A 19,235-nucleotide genomic window follows, 5' to 3' on the forward strand; every position below is an offset into this window, starting at 1 on the left:
AGTAAATAGAAATTTCAAAGAGTAATTGTTGTTCCATATTTCGCTTTACGTTCTTCAAACCCACAAATATGTTGTACTGCACACTTTCTAAAATAGCGTATGTTCTTCCTCAGCGTTTAAGCTATCTTCAAATCACATTTCATCAAAACCGGTTTAGCGGTTTAGTCGTGAAGCGTAACAGGCAGTCACTTTCACATTTCTAATGTTAGTATGGGTTAAAATGGTAGGCATGTGTGGGACATTAAAAGTGTGGATGACCGCGAATAAAAGTAATATTGGCCAATATTGGCAATATACATAAATGACCTGGTGGATGACATCGGAAGTTCACTGAGGCTTTTTGCAGATGATGCTGTGGTGTATCGAGAGGTTGTAACAATGGAAAATTGTATTGAAATGCAGGAGGATCTGCAGCGAATTGACGCATGGTGCACGGAATGGCAATTGAATCTCAATGTAGACAAGTGTAATGTGATGCGAATACATAGAAAGATAGGTCCCTTATCATTTAGCTACAAAATAGCAGGTCAGCAACTGGAAGCAGTTAATTCCATAAATTGTCTGGGAGTACGCATCAGGAGTGATTTAAAATGGAATGATCATATAAAGTTGATCGTCAGTAAAGCAGGTGCCAGACTGAGATTCATTGGAAAAATCCTAAGGAATTGCAATCCGAAAACAAAGGAAGTAGGTTACAGTACGCTTGTTCGCCCACTGCTTGAATACTGCTCAGCAGTGTGGGATCCGTACCAGATAGGGTTGATAGAAGAGATAGAGAAGAGAAGAGAGCAGCGCGCTTCGTTACAGGATCATTTAGTAATCGCGAAAGTGTTACGGAGATGACAGATAAACTGCAGTGGAAGACTCTGCAGGAGAGACGCTCAGTAGCTCGATACGGGCTTTTGTTAAAGTTTCGAGAACATACCTAGACCCAAGAGTCAAGCAGTATATTGCTCACTCCTACGTATATCTCGTGAAGAGATCATGAGGATAAAATCAGAGAGATTAGAGCCCACACAGAAGCATACCGACAATCCTTATTTCCACGAACAATACGAGACTGGAATAGAAGGGAGAACCGATAGAGGTACTCAGGGTACCCTCCGCCACACACCGTCAGGTGGCTTGCGGAGTATGGATGTAGATGTAGATGTCGATGTAGAAGGGAGGAGAGGGGAAGGAGACAATAAAAAAGTGCGACACCCGCCAGAACCGAACTGTGGACCCGTGGCGCGGCTTCTCACGTGGACACTTGTTGCAGGTGTGCGTGGAGCGCGGCTGGCGCGAGTACAACTCTGAAGCCGGAGGGGGCGCGCCGCGCGACACGTGGAACCTGTGGTGGCGCACGTCCGGCTTCCCTCTGTCCCACTACAAGCAGCTCAAGGCCTGGCAGGTAACAAACACCCACAACAAGCTCAACGGAAAGCATACTGTTGTAATAATAGCCCACCACAGCAGTTTCTAATTTTTTTTATTTACCGCTATAGATTTGAAGTGAAGGCATACTTTCCAAATTCGACCTAGTTTTGTTCTGTCCTATTTTTGAATGACAAAAGACAGTCCTAAATTTAAATACAATATAAATCGATTTTCATCAAAGACATAAATTTAATAATGAACTATATCTCTGACACATAAATCGATATTACACTACTGGCCATTAAAATTGCTACACCACGAAGATGACGTGCTACAGACGCGAAATTTAACCGACAGGAAGAAGATGCTGTGATATGCAAATGATTAGCTTTTCAGAGTTTTCACACAAGGTTGGCGCCAGTGGCGCACCTACAACGTGCTGACATGAGGAAAGTTTCCAACCGATTTCTCATACACAAACAGGAGTTGACCGGCGTTGCCTGGTGAAACGTTGTTGTGATGCATCGTGTAAGGAGGAGAAATACGTACCATCACGTTTCTGACTTTGATAAAGGTCGGATTGTAGCCCATCACGATTGCGGTTTATCGTATCGCGACATTGCTGCTCGCGTTACGAGCGGTTTAAGGCGTTGCAGTCATGGACTGTGCGGTTGATCCCGGTGGAGGTTCGAGTCCTCCCTCGGGCGTGGGTGTGTGTGTTTGTCCATAGGATAATTTAGGTTAAGTATAAGCTTAGGGACTGATGACCTTAGCAGTTAAGTCCCATAAGATTACACACACATTTGAACATTTTCTCGCGTTAGTCGAGATCCAATGACTGTTAGCAGAATATGGAATCAGTGGGTTCAGGAAGGTAATACGGAACGCCGTGCTGGATCCCAACGGCCTCGTATCACTAGCAGTCGAGATGACAGGCATCTTATCCGCATGGCTGTAACGGATCGTGCAGCCACGTCTCGATCCCTGAGTCAACAGATGGGGACGTTTGCAAGACAACAACCATCTGCACGAGCAGTTCGACAACGTTTGCAGCAGGATGGACTATCAGCTCGGAGACCGTGACTGCGGTTACCCTTGACAGGAGCGCTGCAATGGTGTACTCAACGACGAACCTGTGTGCACGAATGGAAAAACGTCATTTTTTCGGATGAATCCAGGTTCTGTTTACAGCATCATGATGGTCGAATCCGTGTTTGGTGACATCGCGCTGAACGCACATTGGAAGCGTGTAATCGTCATCGTGGTGGTATGGGGTGCCATTGGTTACACATCTCGGTCACATCCTGTTCGCATTGACGGCACTTTGAACAGTGGACGTTACATTTCAGACGTGTCATGACCCTTCATTCGATGCCTGCGAAACCCTACATTTCAGCAGGATAATGAATGTTGCAGGACCTGTACGGGCCTTTCTGGATACAGAAAATGTTCGACTGCTGCCGTGGCAGACACATTCTCCAGATCTCTCCCCAATTGAAAACGTCTGGTCATTTGTGGCCGAGAAACTGGCTCGTCACAATACGCCAGTCACTACTCTTGACGAACTGTGATACCGTGTTGAAGCTGCATGGGCACTGTACCTGTACACTCCATCCAAGCTCTGTTTGACTCAATGCCCAGGCGTATCAAGGCCGTTGTTTGGGTACTAATTTCTCAGGATCTATGCAACCAAATTGCGTGAAAACGTAATCACATGTCAGTTCTAGTATAAAATATTAGTCCAATGAATACCCGTTTATCATCTGCATTTCTTCTTGGTGTAGCAATTTTAATGGTCAGTAGTGTATAACACACACGCAAAAATATCTCAAAACAAAAGCAAATTGTAACTCAGAAATAACATTTAAGATCTTATATGCCATGTGATATGACCAGGGTGATCAGAAACAATCTGAAAAGCCTGTAAGGATAAGATGTGCTGGGAAATTAATGTTTGGAAATATTTATATACGTTGCTCCACTTCCGGGTTAATTTTCATTGGAGCGTTTGCTTGCCTGCAGGCGTCTAGGACTACTTCGCAGGTTTTCTCTGTAAAGGCACACTTTCCAAATTCTAAATAAATGTGGCGGGTGCCCCTGAGGGTATTGCCACACTGGGGGGTCTCAGAGGGCACCCTGCCATTGTATTCACACATGTGTCAATGACGCAACCGTTAGTCATCACGCCACAGGAGGGCATGAAACATGAAGGATGAAAAAGGATAAGCATCTTTGTCTGATCCAGATCACATTCAAATTTCGTCGAATGGCTTTGAACGGGTCCTAGTGGTTCAGCCTGTACACCAGAACAGAAATTGCCATGGTGCGACCCAAAAGGGTATGATCACGTTCAAGGGAATAAGGCTGACACGTCTGGGGGTGCCAGCAGCGTCAGAGGTTGTCAAGTGTCTCCTTTTGCTCATCGTACTGAGAACTGTGATTTTCGACCGCGAAATGTACGCGAATCAATGCCCCAAGCGATGGGTGGTTTCATTGACGCATTTTACGCCATCCTCTGAGGCCTTTTCGTGTCGATCCTGATTGGCGGTCTGCCTGAAAGCTTGTCGTTGGTCGCTCATAAGATAACCGTGTGATTTCAACGTAGGCAGTGCGGTTCTGACCTCCGTTGCAGAGCCGCTAAAAAAACGGGGTGAAATGTGGGTAATAGGATGTATTACTACCATCCCATTGTGTGACATATCCACTGTGTCGTTGGCAGAATTGCAGCGAAATTTGGTGGCAGTGGGATATAATCAACCCGTCTTACACCTCACTTGACTTTTGCGCTCTGGCATTTATTTCGCATGTATCGACAACATTCTCTTCGACGGGCGCCGAGCCTGAGGCTGATATCACACTTTTGCAAGGTGACAGAGGAACGTCGTAGGCACCACCAAATTTCCGACTTCTGTATTAAACTGAGAGAAAGTTACGGGGTATCGAAAAAGTAACTCTTTAATTGTGTTGCTTAGTGTAGTTTTTGAGCCAAAAAATAATTTATAACGCAATTTTACGATACCACAAAATATGTTGAAGACTGGGTAGTGCTTACTTTGCACGTGGTAAGAAATGGGTGAACAAATAAATTTCAAAAAATTTTAAGACAGCAACTGAAACACACCAAAAAAGTTTTTCGTAAACTCGGTATTGGAATACAAATAATCGTAAACATCAGTTCCGCCCTTTTTATTCCTCATGAAAACCACACATTGTATGTTGTACCACCATACCGCGAGACCTTCAGAAGTGGTGGTCCACACTGCTTTACACACCGGTACCTCTAATACCAAGTAGCACGTCCTATTGCATTTATGCATGCCTTTATTCACGATGTCCTGTGCTGTGGCTGCACGAAAAGCATTATTCAACATGGTGGCGTTGCTGTCAGGATTCCTCTGGGCCATAATCCATACGTAGCGGTCATCCACCGCAGTAGTTGCGCTTGGGCGGCCCAAGCGCGGCATGTCTTCGACAGTTCCAGTCTCTCTGTATCCCCTCCATGTCCGAACAACATCGCTTTGGTTGACTCCGAGACGCCTGGACACTTCCCTTGTTGAGAGCCCTTCCTGGCACTACGTAACAATTGTGGACGCGATCGAACCGCGGTATTGACCGTCTAGGCATGATTTAATTACAGACAACACGAGCCGTATCCCTCCTTCCTGGTGGAATGACTGGAACTGATCGGCTGTCAGACCCCCTCCGTTTAATAGGTGTTGTTCATGCACGGTTCTTTACATTTTTGAGCGGGTTTAGTGACATCTCTGAACAGTCAAACAGTCAAAGGGACTTTGTCTGTGATAAAAAGTCCACAGTCAAATTGTGCGCTCGGAACGATCGATCGCTGTGCAACTTGTTGCTATTAGGAATAATGATGTAACTATCAAAAATTAAATTTCATTTGCCGTATTTGCGATGTCCAATGCAGGACACTATCTTAAAAACTTTCATAAATGCTTCTCAGTATGCAGCTTACGATGTTCAATGCGAGTGTGCAAAGAGAGTCATGAAAGTAAATGAAAATGGGTAACTAATCTCCAAGACCGATAAATGAAAAGAAAGGCTCCAAGTTTAACTGTGCTTCATTAAGCGATAGCAACAATACACCTGTTCATAAAGTTCTCACATCTGGGAATGTTTACCGAGCGAGGTGGCGCAGTGGTTAGACACTGGACTCGCATTCGGGAGGACGACGGTTCAATCCCGCGTCCGGCCATCCAGATTTAGGTTTTCCGTGATTTCCCTAAATCACTCCAGGCAAATGCCGGGATGGTTCCTCTGAAATTGCACGGCCAACTTCCTTCGCCATCCTTCCCTAATCCGATGAGACCGATGACCTCGCTGTCTGGTCTCCTTCCCCAAACAACCCAACCCCTCTAGGAATGTTAGCAAAATATTCCATAATAACAACTGCCTTCCTTGGCACTTGCTCCAACTATAAGATAAGACCATATGTTCTAATATCCTCAATTCGGTCAACAGAGGATGATGAGCGACCTTGTCCACAGCTTTGAAACTGGTTCAGTAACTGTGGAATTGCCCTTATCAGTAGGTTCAGGTTTATGGAATCGGCGATCAAACCTCGTGCGAATTTCGCCATGCGACAGCCTCTGCAATCTCCATGTAGCAATGGTTATCGTCTCCTGGAGAGTTAATATCACGCCTTTTCTGGTACTTTAACAGCAGAACATAGGTTTAGCTGTGCCATGAAGCCAAGCCATTGTTTGCAGCAACAACTACAACTTTTACATCTACAATGCTCCAGTGATGCATCTTACCCCTACACGACCGTTTTCTACAAAATCAATACTTAGTTTCTGAATAGAGTGTATATTACCCGTTTTTCCATACCCCTTATTTCTGTTTTCCAGAGAACTTCGAACATCTTGCACTATTTTCATTGTCGAACGCTTTTTTCAGGTCGACAAACGCCATGAAAGTGTCTTTATTGTTCTCGAGTCTTGCTTCCATTATGGAACGTCAGAACTGCTACTCTGGTACCTTTACATTTCCTACAGCCAACCTCATTGACATCTAACAGATCATAAGTATTCTTTCATATGCTTTATAATAGCTCACCGAAATTAAGGACTGTCAAAATAAATATCAAGTATTTGTGTCAATCCTTTTTGCAATTTATTCCGTATCATGCGAAACAGAAACTCAGATGTAAAACACCCCCTCTTAAGTATTTCCGCTGTCTTCGCTACTGTGAAATGCTGAGCGGTTGACATGATAGAGTCGTGTGTATGTTGCAGTTCACCAACCACATACCGAAGGGCTCCATGATTTGCCGGAAGGACAACCTGGCTCGGTACCTGCGCTGCATGAGGAAGGTTTACGGCCCCATCTACGATTTCAGGTGAGTACACAGCGCTGCACTTAGTGTCCGAGCTTGCACTAGCACCACATTGCCTGTCAGTTGCTCTTCGTTCCTTCCTCCCGGAAGAAACTGAGAGTAGGGTGGGACACGACACTGTTTCTACTAAACGACATAGCAGCCTGTCGCAGGATCACAACCCCTCAATACCATATCGACTAAAGACTTGTTTCCGTCATCAACCTTGCAGTACCTTCCCGGTCTTTCCATTAATTGCTCATTTGTTTCAGTTGCTGTTGCAACTTTTGTTGTAAGGTGCGCTGACACTCTTTCAACCTCATGGTAGTTACCAAGAATTTTTTTTCCCAGGCACACAAAAAAGTTTTATGTTGAACACTGAGGCGATAAAAAGTCATGCGTTAGGGATCACTTATACAGATGGCGGTAGTCTCGCGTACCCAAGGTATAAATAGGAAGTGCATTGGCGAAGCTGTCATCTGTACTCACGTGATTCGTGTGAAAACGTGTCCAACTTGATTATGACCGCACGACGGGGATTAATAGATTTTTAACGCGGAATGGTAGTTGGAGCCAGGCACAAGCGACATGCCATTTCGGAAATCGTTAGGGAATTCAATATTCCTTTATTCGGGGTCAAGTGTGCGCCGAGGATACCAAATTTGAGTCCTCTGGTCCAACTGAACCGCTCATTACCTAGCAATAGTTATGTTCGGCTCCTTGGAGGCCATTGGCAGCCAGTAATGGACTTCATGTTCCCAAACAGCGATTAAATTTTTTCATATGACAATGCGCCATGTCATTGGGCCACAATTGTTCGCGACAGGTTTGAAGAACATTCTGAACAGTTCGAGCTAATGATCTGGCACACCCAAATCGTGCGACATGAATCGCACCGAACATTTTAAAGAACGTAATGGAGAGGTCATTTCGTGCACAAACTTGTGCACCGGAAACACTTACTCAGTTATGGACGGCTATAGAGGGAGTAAGGCTCAATATTTCTGTATCGGACTTCCAACGACTTGGTGAGTCCATGCCACGTCGAACTACTGCACCGACACGTTATTAGGAATATTTCACAACTTTTATCACCTCAGTATACACTCAATTCAGCAATACGTGTGAATTCAATTATATGTTATTGTCTTTGGCTACTCAGTCTACATTAAGGTGAGTCCACAGTACGTTTGCATTTGCCTCGGCATTTTAATATGAGAACGGCTCATCACAGAAAATGCTGAAGACCGTGATTTCGATGCGCCAATCAGTGAAGGAAATGCCACTGGAATCCATAATGACGGACGGCAACAGCTTCGTTATTAGTGAGTCTAGAAACCGGCTGATACGGTGGCGTAAACGGTAGCAAAAGTGCGCGAGGATGGCAACGTGAAGCCACCTCGTACTTATTTGCCAGGAAAATATTTTGCGTGACTGGAAGAAAAAGCCAACGCTACCAATCTGTGGCTACCCTTCAGTGGTCAGGGGTTGCAATGAACCTCCGGGCCAGTCATAAGAAGAGCAGTGACTTGGAACGTCAGCAGCTTCCTTCAGAGTGGGAAGTCGCACTGCCATCACTGAGATGGGAACACTCAACGTTGACTTCCTCAGAATCAGTCAAATGTACTGACTCAATTCGGGAAAATGTAACGTTAATGGTTATCAAGGATATTATGCAGGCCGTATTGATCCACACCATTTCATTGGATTATGGTTTGTAGCACATCGAGCTATCAACGCAACGGACAAGAAATTTGTACTTGTGTCTGACAGAGTCGTTTCCTTACACCTTAGTGTAAAACGCGTTACGCTTAACATTATGCAGGTGTATGCCCCAACTTGTGAGTCATCATATGATGATATCGGAACATTTTATAGCCAACTGAAGACAGCCCCGTATTTCACCAAAACAACTGAGGTTACCATAGTGATGGGTGGTTTGAATGCAAAATTATGCTGCAGCCGGTGGGCTGATATAGTAGACAATTTTGATTTAGGAGTTTAGGAGTCGACAGTGACTGAGGTGATCGGGTGGGCCGGCCGGGGTGGCCGAGCGGTTCTAGGCGCTACAGTCTGGAACCCCGCGCCCGCTACGGTCGCAGGTTCGAATCCAGCCTCGGGCATGGATGTGTGTGATTTCGTTAGGTTAGTTAGGTTTAATTAGTTCTAAGTTCTAGGCGACTGATGACCTCAGAAGTTAAGTCGCATAGTGCTCAGAGCCATTTGAACCATTTGATCGGGTGGTCCAACTATCCTATGGCGAGGAGTTCATAATTGCAGACACTCATTTTCAGTGGTGTCGACGTCGTCTCTACACGTGGTCGTCAAACAACGACAAAACTGTCATAAATGAAATTGACTATATTTTCGTCAATGAACGATTAATAAATTTGATAAGAAGCTTGAAAACATATGTTGGCGCCGATGCTAACTTTGATAACAACCTGTTGCTAGCTACAATAAGTATGGAAACAGTGGAACTGCGATCCAGTACTGAGGAGCGAAGCACAAGCGGCATTGTATAAAACTCTAAATGCCACCTAATAATGCATAGATATAAATAATGTTGAAGACAAGTGGAACCACGTCAGATATATAGTAAATGAAGTGCGCCAAGAAAAACTAGAGACAACAGGTTAAGAAACGGAAGGCGTGGATGACAGACGAAATACTACAACTAATCGATCGCAGGTGACCCTTCGAAAATAAAGATCCAGCAATATACGGAGAACTGCAGCAAGTAACATGGAATGAAATACATAATGCGAAACAACATCTTCCAAATGCATGCAGCGAAATAGAAGAACTGAACGCAAGCACAACTCATTCAAAATGTAAAAGAAACACTAGCAGTAGGGCTTTAGAACAGCAGGGAGAGCACACTCCTCATAAGCAAAGATGGCAACATCCTCCTTAGTACTGAAGAGAAACTTCGTGAGTGGAAAAAATACAGTGTATATCATTACAGGGACTACATAAATGTTGATCATGCTGTCTGGGAGAGCGACTGTGTCGATATCACAAGAGCAAAAGTAGAGCATCTCATAATAATGTCAAAAGTGGGAAGGCTCAAGGTACTAATACACGCTGAAGTACTAAAGCAGCCCGAGGTTGAAAGCATTCTTTTCTGATTGGTAGAATTGTTCAGTAATATCTGCTGATATCCGTCATATCAGATGATTGGCTCAAATCAGTATTTGTACCACTTCCCAAAAAGACTAATGCAGAGTTCTGCAATGACTACAGAATGCTCATGTTAATGAGTCATGCCCTTATATGATTCCATAAAATACTGCACGTTAGAGTATACCGCGAATATAAGGAAAGCACTGGAGACTCGTGAGTTTGGATGCAGGAGTATTTTCGGGCCTCGGGAAGCGTTACTCAGTCTTCGAATATTGTTTCCACAAAGCCGTGGAGCTTATGTCAATAATGTTTATGCTTATTTCATAGATCATGAGAAAACTTTCGACACTGTTCCACCGTGACAAACTGTTGCATATCTTAGGTGCCAAAGTGATAGTGTGCGTGTCGATAAAAAGCTGTGAGAAGAAGTATCACTTATGAAAGAAGTTCGTCAGGGCTGCATTCTCCACTCATTACTTTTCAACATCTATTCTGAAAAGATTTTACGAGATGCTCCTGATGTAAGGTATCAGAGAGTGGTGGTTAATGGAGTTATGATGATTAACATCAGATATACTGATGACACTGTCTTAATTGCAGTCATGCTGGAAGATCTTCGAGAAATACTAAAATATGTTACTAAAGAGAATAACGCCATGGAGTTGCGATTAAACGTCGAGAAGACAGAAGTAGAAGGGTTTCAGATCAAATTCAAGGCACTCTTGCACTCAGTAATGGTAAGATCGGTACAGTTCCACCACATAAATATTTCAGGTGTCAAATCAACTATAACTGGGACTCTTTCGCTTCAGAATTGAGGAAGCCAGAAGTTCTTTCCAGAAAATGAAGAAAGTTCTGATTAGTTGTGACGTAAAAGTCACAATTCGCACTCGACTACTTCAATGCTATGTGTTCAGTATTCTGTTCTACGGAACTGAATCATGGATATCTACTGCATTGTTAGTTAAGAAATTGGGTCCATTTTCAATGTGGGCGTATTGAAAGATATTAAGGATACCACAGACAAATAAACTGACAAACGCGGAGAAGAAAACTCGAATGTTTTGGCCACATAATGCACAACAGCAAATACAACATGTTGTAGCTAATATGAAGGTTATTCGGAAAGTAAGGAACGATCGGTCGTGAAATGGAAGCCACAGTGAAAATTCAATTACGTTTTGCACACGTATGTTGGGCAATGTCTCTAGTATGCCCGTCGATCGTATTACGTCGTTCTTTTTAGTTCTGACAACACAGGGAGCACATAAAGATACCCAGAACAATAGTGGCTCCCACCAAGTCCGAGGGCCTGGTGAGAAATTTCGCCTGAAGCTATGCAGCCAACATTACATAACTGTCGTGCATTTTCTTCTTCAAGACAATTCTCAGCTGCATTTTGCAGGGGCAATGAAGATGCTCCTGCATCGGTTTCATTTGGAAATGTTTGATCACCCACAATACAGCCCGTAATTGTCTCCCTATGAGTTTCATCTCTGCTCACATGAACTACTGGCTATGAAGACAACATTTTGGCGCAGACAACGACCTGTAGACCAGCGTAGAGAATTGGCGGAAAGCACTGGCGCTTGCCTTCTATAACGAGGGTATTGGAAAGTTGGTACAACGCTATGACAAACGTAGAAGTCGGATCGGCGACTATGGAGATAAGTAACTGGAAGTTGTAGTTAACTGTTGCAAATAAAACTGTTTTGATTTTCACCGTGGCTTCCATTTCGCGACCTATCGGTCCTTACTTTCCGAATAGCCCTCGTACTTAAAGGAAAGTTTGATGGCAGACGTGCTCCAGGACGCAGAAGATTATGCTGGCTAAAGGACTGAAGCTATTGGCTTGGTTTGAGCACAAAATGGCTGTTCAGAAAAAGCCATGGACAAGCAACACTTCTTGATAGTGGTCGCCAATGTTCTTGGAGGGGGAGCACTTAGGAAGAATCAGTTGCTGTCACAAGTCTGTGCATGAGCACGTCCCGCACGCTCTGTGCTGAGTACCTTGTTGGGTCGTTACGTATCAGTGAATGAGAGGCGCAGACGTGTTCAGTGACCAGTTGAATGCAACACAAAACGGCGCTCATGGTAAAAGATCGCATGTTCACTGTCGAGTGTTAGGCGGATCACATTCCGTGGAAAAGGTGTGCAGAACTGTATGCACAGGAGTTTAATGCTGGAATTGTTTTGGGGAAAACCTTCAGGAAAACCTACAATTTAAAACTTAGTCGCAAAATGGCGGGAAACAGGCTCTGTCGCGAATAAAAACCGAAACTATCGGAAATGAGTTCGAACACCAGAAGACATTACTCGAGCGAAAGAAAACCCGGAACCAAATCCTGGGAAATCGCAACGCCGTTTACCCGTGCAAGTGGGAATTAAGAGACTGTCGTGTCGAGACGTTATCAAAAAGGACCTGCATCTGTACTTTTACGAATGTACTATTGTGTGTGAGCTGAGGTGCCAAGACGACCTTTAACGTTTTGTATTCTGTCCGTGGTTACTGCATGAACTGGAATCAGGATTTTTAGATCCTCACGTCTTCATTTCTTCAGAAGAGACTTGGTTCAGCCTCTCAGGGTATGTGAACTCAAAGAAGAAGCCCAATTGGGCATTAGAAAATCCTCATCAATTTTTTGAAGAACCGTTGCATGATGTCAAGACTGGTGTTTGGTGCGCAATGTCTGCTCTCAGCATTGTAACACGTTTTTTCACCAAACTCTTAGTGCCAACTGGCATGTCCGGCAACTGCTTAAACCAGTTGATCATTTCACAGAAGATGAACGACTGTTTCGATATTTTCAGCAATACGGAGCAGTAGCACAGACCGCCTTGACACAACTGCATGAGACGTTTGCTCACCAGTGGACAATCGGCAGAGGCAGTGCAGTGTCGTAGCCACATCGACCGTCTGTTCACTTTCCTTATGTTTTTTGCCTGTGGGGCAAGTTCAGATCGTGCCGATAAGCTGGGATTAACTACAGAACGCACAGAGGCATTTAAATAAATCACTATTCGAGTGCTCGATATTGAATGGAAGGTGTATAAGCCGTAATAACTGATACGGTGGAAAGTACCCTCGGCTGTACATTTCACAGTGGTTTGTAGAGTATTTACGTGTATATGTAGACGTAGAATTTTTATTTTGATTTTTTGTGATATTCGATTTGTATGATTTTAGTCCTTCTATACCTATGTCAGCTAGTTCAGTTAATGGTTATAACACTACAAGCCACCAAATGGAAGGAAACTGTCTCAGTTGAAAGTGGACGGTTGTGGGCGGTTCTTGCAGAGTTTTTTTTAGCGTATCACCGCTGTTGGGAGCGATAGATTCAGGTGACAACGGCCGTTTTCGATTATGGTAAGTAGTATCCGTTTCCATTCGGAAATGCCTTTTTTAAGAAAATTGTGAATTACGCTGTATTCTATGAATATTTCAGCATAGTATACTGTGAAAAAAAAATAAAAAAAAGACATTTTTCGCTAAAGATTTTATGGGAAAAGCGCTGGCACGATCGTGGGGGTTAGATTTTATTTGAGCCTGATTGTCCTCTGACGTATTTCAACATTACCAGGTGCAATGACGACAGAAAACTTGTTCTTGTTTGATTTTTATTCGATAGGAGTGCTAGTAAAATGTTACACATTTTACAACTCATACTTTATGGCATGAGAATTTAATAATCATATACAGTAATCAGCCGGAACATGATGACTTCCGACCTAATATCGATATAAGCACATCCAGGCAATAGCAGTGTCACCTGGCGAGGAATGACAAACGCAGGGTGCATGCAGCCTCTGCATGTTCTTGCCTTTTTTGAGATCCCTATCTCACAATGGCGCTTCAGACTCTCTTCTGAACTCTTTCTGAATAAGCCAGATGAGACCCTGGCAAGGCATCACAAATTTTTAAAGTTCATTAATGTTCTTCCCACAGTCTGGTTTTCCAGGCAGTTCTCGCTGCATGTATATTAGCCTCTGACAACTGAACGATCTACATAGTCTAGTAGACACTGGCAAAACGGAATACTCGAACCTAAAAAACAATCTTATCTTGTGTAGGATCTGCACATAACAAAGCTAATGTGCATCAAAAGTTCCCATAAAAATGTACAAAAAGCAGTGATAGAATGAGCACATAATCATGTCCATTCAAGGCTTAAGTTACGAAGTAAACACATAAGTCGCACAATCGTATTAGTACAAATTTAACCCAAAATATATGTGCATACAGACGACAGTACTAATAGTGTTGACAGTACAACATCATATAGTCCATTCCAAATAACCCAAACAATTAAATTTAAGATAATTGTGAGCAACTAACCTGTCGACGCCATGGTGCTTTCGTCTCGACAAAATTCAATTACATGTGCCGTGATCTATTGGCACTGAGTGGCTGGATCATCAAGAGACCCACATAACGCAGAACGTGTACAATTGTCGCAGGCCGGTTTGGAAGCAAGGCAGAAAGATAACAGATAACTTTCAATTTCGTCTAAAACGTCAGATGACGCCGTGGACATCCAAGCCTGAACAAATGGAAGACCACAGATACCCACATCCACGGGAATTGTGGTAAGGAAAGATTACTGAACAAGCGAATATTCTCCTCTTTAAAAAGAGTGTCTGAAAAATGGGGTTATCAGCTGTCTCATTCTCTCTTCTTCAGTACCTTTAAAATCTTTCCCAAACAGTCACACTGTTTTAAACATGCAGCTCATCTCTCTCTCCCACATGCTCCTCTAACTCACTCACACCCACTAGTACATCGCTATAAGTCTCTCAAACCCATCCATTCCCGCTTGCCATATTCTCACTCACTCATTCAGCCCAACTCGTCATTATCTCTTTGTGTCTCTGTGTCACTGGCTTCCGTCTCACAGCCACAGTCTCCTTCGTTCCTCCCTACTACTACTGTCTCCTCTTGTTGTCTCTGTCTCCCTCTTTCTCTCTCTTACAGGGCCTGTCTCATTCATTCCTTCCCACCTTCCCACCTCTGCTGTCTCTTCTCACTGTCATTCTCTCTCTCTCTCTCTCTCTCTCTCTCTCCCTCTCTTTCACGTTACCATTGTCATAGTTTCTCTCTTATCACTGGGTCTCACCCACTTCTGCTTTCTCCTTGTCCCTTTTTTTTCCTCTCCGGTAGGTACTCTCTGTTTCACTGTTTTCTTAACACTGTTCTGTCACTATCAACTATGTTCCACTGCCGCTGTTTCCCTCTCGTTCTCTCTCACTGCCATTTTCTCCTTCGCTCTTTCTCTACCACAACCTCTGTCTGCTATCTTCCCTATCTTTCACTATTTCTTATTTTTCCACCTTTTCCCACTACCTCCTCCTGCCTCAGTATAAAGAAGCACGAATATGTTTGCAAGCTAAAATTTTTTAGAAAGTTTTTAAAGGTGTTGATGAAGGTAGAATGAGGCAGCTGGTACTCCAGTTTTCAGTAAGAGTCTTTTAAATATGAGCATATTTGCCTTTTTTATGTACTGATAGGAGAATTTTTCTATTGATTCTCTCCTTTTTCCTGCCACAGCGAGGCGTGTCACCCTTATGAAAAGAAATTATGGGCCAGTGAAATTCTGATAACTTCGTTCTGTGAAACTGAAGTAACGCAAAACCAATGTTACATCTCGGACCGTATTTTACGTGCACAGTAATTTAGCAAGTGCTTCCGTATTACAGCACAGGATTCCCAGAACCGTACTAATGATAACGGAGACACTATACAGCGTGTTTCCTCGTGCTACGTCACGTTGTAAACTACGTTTTCGCCTCACACAGAATTTTGCCTGCGTATTTTACGTGCACAAGTAGGGTAACTTTCAACCTCTGTACTTCGGAAACGCAGAAAATATCGAGAAAATTTTCAAGGCTGTTCGAGATCGATATCTTTTTTGACTCGGTTTTAGCACAAAAATATGGTAAAAAAGGCTTTATTGAGTTTCTCTAAGGAACCGCTCATGAGCTAAAAATTTTGAACCTCTTAGTCTCGGAAACGGATAAAATTTTCAAGAAAATTTTCTAGACTCTTCGAGATTGAAATTTTTACCATATGTTCCTATCATCTCAATCTTTTGCGCTGCGTAGCTGTCTTGGAATCCGCTACTCGGTTTTGATGCGAAAAAATGGTCATTATTACTTTTTTGGGTTATACTAAGTAATCGCCCAAGAATTAAAACAAGATTTTTGAAAACGGGAAGATGTCACTTCTAGATATATGCTTAAAGAATATACCGTAAAAATTCAAGAGAATTGCTTCGGTTATTTATTTTTCGCCTCTCTCGGAAACAGATAAAGATATATAAAAAAATTTCAAGGTTGTTCGACATATGAATGTTAGGAATAAATTCTACAAATTTCAGCCATTTGTCGTACATAGCAGTCCTGGAACCTGCGGCCCAGTTTTGGTGCGAAAAAAGGGTAAAAAAGTTTTGGGAATTTTCTGAGGAACCACCAGTGAAGTAATGATTTCTCCGTAAGCTCACAATGCCCACCGTAGACCACAACAAATGGAAAAAGAAGCAACTGATTTGCTCCATTTGCCTAAGCAGGAGGAACAGTGGAGCATTCATCCTTTAACCTTGTATTGTAGGAAGTGACACTAAGACGATCCTTCTGATAAGAAAAAATTGTCCCTAGCCCAGGGGCTACTTAAAACACTCGACCCAACTTCTCTATCACCAAAAGAACCCTAGCTCTGAGCCCCGGAAGAACCCGGTTTTTATGCGCGGCGCTTTGGAACATGTTAGGTTGCAAATGCTGTCGCAGGCGTAACGACAGGGTACTAGATTTAGACAATAAACATTAAAACAGAGGCAGATCTCAAGTTGTTACCAACAGAATAGCGGCCGAAAGCGCGGACTGCACAGCATGCAGTGAGTGGAGAGAACGTCACGCTTTGGCGTCATTTATCTTTCGCGAATGAGACTTCAGTATGATGTCGGAGCCACAGGTGTTCCCAATTTGCATAGCTAACCGTCTGACGACAGCTCATTTCTGCCGGTCGCTCGCAAAACGACCAGCGGCATCCCCCGCTCCTCGTCCGTGACTGAAGCCATAGAAAGCAAACCCCGCGCTTTGCACTCGCGTTATTCAACGAAACTACAAAACTGCATCCATTGTGAGGGGCTTCTACTCCTTCGCTGAATTTTCGGAACGTAAATAGACCTAGGTTATTTTACGGAACCTAGTAACATCGTTGAACTGGGAGCATCTGGCCACTACATGCAAGGGTCTTACTCAATGTCTTCCCTTAACATATTGCGAGAGATCGAAATAACAAGCTGCCATAACAGCTCCAGTCTTTGCTTAAAATACTTTAAGTCAAAGGTCTCCACAAATTAAATGTGCTTCCACTAATTATTTGAAGAACTAGGGTGACGTACTCACTTACCAAATATCAAGAATTATCGCTTTCTACATTCGCTCGTTCTTCCTTATTTCTTCATCTGTAGCCATATTAATTTTCTTTAGTCTTACTGCTGCACTGGGAAAAATTAAAGCATTAACACCCTAAAGGAATGGCCTTACCCGAATGAAACCTCATTTGTGTATTTGTAAGGTTACTGTTAGCTGGTTTCGTATTCTACGACTGAACAAAACTGCGTAAGCTGTAATGTCTTGTTTAATATTGCAATTCTGTCACGAAAATACACGCTATTACACAGTTTACAATGTGACAATGTTAAGGCAGTTGTCAAAACGACGCAACTCGGCCTCTGAAAGTGAACTAATCCTAAACACAACAATATTAAATAGTAACTCTCAGAAAGTTAAATAATCTAAACACAACAACATTAAATTTTATCTAGAAGTTTCTTTACAAAATTATTCTTGCGATTACGTCATGATGTTGGCCAGTACTATGATAAATCATCCGATTCCGGTACTAAGTTCGGTGGCATTTTTAGGTTGACAATCAAGTCTACGGAGGATGGTTAGGTTTGTGATACGTCGAACAAAAGATAACCCAAAGTCGCTCGAGTTTACAGTGGGCACAAGCTGGTGAACCAACAAGTTTACGCCTCTGCACGAGGTATTTACCTTAGCTGCGATGAGTTGTCGTCTGCCCGGCTGCTCTCTCCCACTGAAATTTCTATAAAATCTAAATAGGCCTTTGCTGAATTTTCCAGCAGAAACTCTTCCTATGTCTCTCGATATGCGAGAAAACGTGAACCCAGCCCTAGTTTCAGACTATGGCAACATACAGGCGCATGGATGGAGCAGCGTGCATATTATAATGCCCTCTCAGTTCTTACAAGAACAATTAACTAACTGGCTGGATCATTTCTCCACAGTTGGAGCTCAACGATGCTTCAGCTAATTTCTAGCTGGAGGTCAACCGATGTGAACGCAGTGTCCACACAAATTTCTCCTCTGCGTCATGTTGTTGTTGTTGTCTTCAGTCCTGAGACTGGTTTGATGCAGCTCTCCATGCTACTCTACCCTGTGCAAGCTTCTTCATCTCCCAGTACTTACTGCAGACTACATCCTTCTTAATCTGCTTAGTGTATTCATCTCTTGGTCCCCCTCTACTATTTTTACCCTCCACGCTGCCCTCCAATGCTAAATTGGTGATCCCTTGATGCATCAAAACATGTCCTACCAACCGGTCCCTTCTTTTTGTCAAGTTGTGCCACAAACTTCTCTACTGCCCAATTCTGTTCAATACCTCCTCATTAGTTATGTGATCTACCCATCTAATCTTCAGCATTCTTCTGTAGCACCACATTTCGAAAGCTTCTATTCTCTTCTTGTCCAAACTATTTATTGTCCATGTTTCACTTCCATACATGGCTACACTCCATACAAATACTTTCAGAAACGACTTCCTGACACTTAAATCTATACTCGATGTTAACAAATTTCTCTTCTTCAGAAACGCTTTCCTTGCCATTGCCAGTCTACATTTTATATCCTCTCTACTTCGACCATCATCATTTATTTTGCTCCCTAAATAGCAAAACCCTTTTACTACTTTAAGCCTCTCATTTCGTAATCTAATTCCTTCAGCATCATCTGATTTAATTTGACTACATTCCATTATCCTCGTTTTGCTTTTGTTGACGTTCACCTTATATCCTCCTTTCAAGACACTGTCCATTCCGTTCAACTGCTCTTCCAAGTCCTTTGCTGTCTCTGACAGAATTACAATATCATCGACAAAACTCAAAGTTTTTATTTCTTCTCCATGAATTGTAATACCTACTCCGAATTTTTCTTTTGTTTCCTTTACTGCCTGCTCAATATACAGATTGAATAACATCGGGGAGAGGCTACAACCCTGTCTCACTCCCTTCCCAACCACTGCTTCCCTTTCATGTCCCTCGACTCTTATAACTGCCATCTGGTTTTTGCACAAATTGTAAATAGCCTTTCGCTCCCTGTATTTTACTCCTGC

General features: G+C 43.1%; 1 protein-coding gene across 1 annotated transcript in view; it reads left to right on the forward strand.

The window, feature by feature from the left end:
- LOC126285194 (probable tubulin polyglutamylase TTLL2) overlaps positions 1 to 19,235 on the forward strand; it is a 375,795-nt gene that overhangs the window by 197,028 nt on the left and 159,532 nt on the right. The window contains exons 3-4 of the mRNA XM_049984501.1: positions 1,262 to 1,393; positions 6,618 to 6,721. Of these exons, the coding sequence (XP_049840458.1) occupies positions 1,262 to 1,393; positions 6,618 to 6,721 (236 nt within the window). The remainder of the gene's footprint in view (positions 1 to 1,261; positions 1,394 to 6,617; positions 6,722 to 19,235) is intronic.

The sequence above is a fragment of the Schistocerca gregaria genome, chromosome 8 (assembly GCF_023897955.1).
Source record: "Schistocerca gregaria isolate iqSchGreg1 chromosome 8, iqSchGreg1.2, whole genome shotgun sequence".
NCBI lineage: Eukaryota > Metazoa > Arthropoda > Insecta > Orthoptera > Acrididae > Schistocerca > Schistocerca gregaria.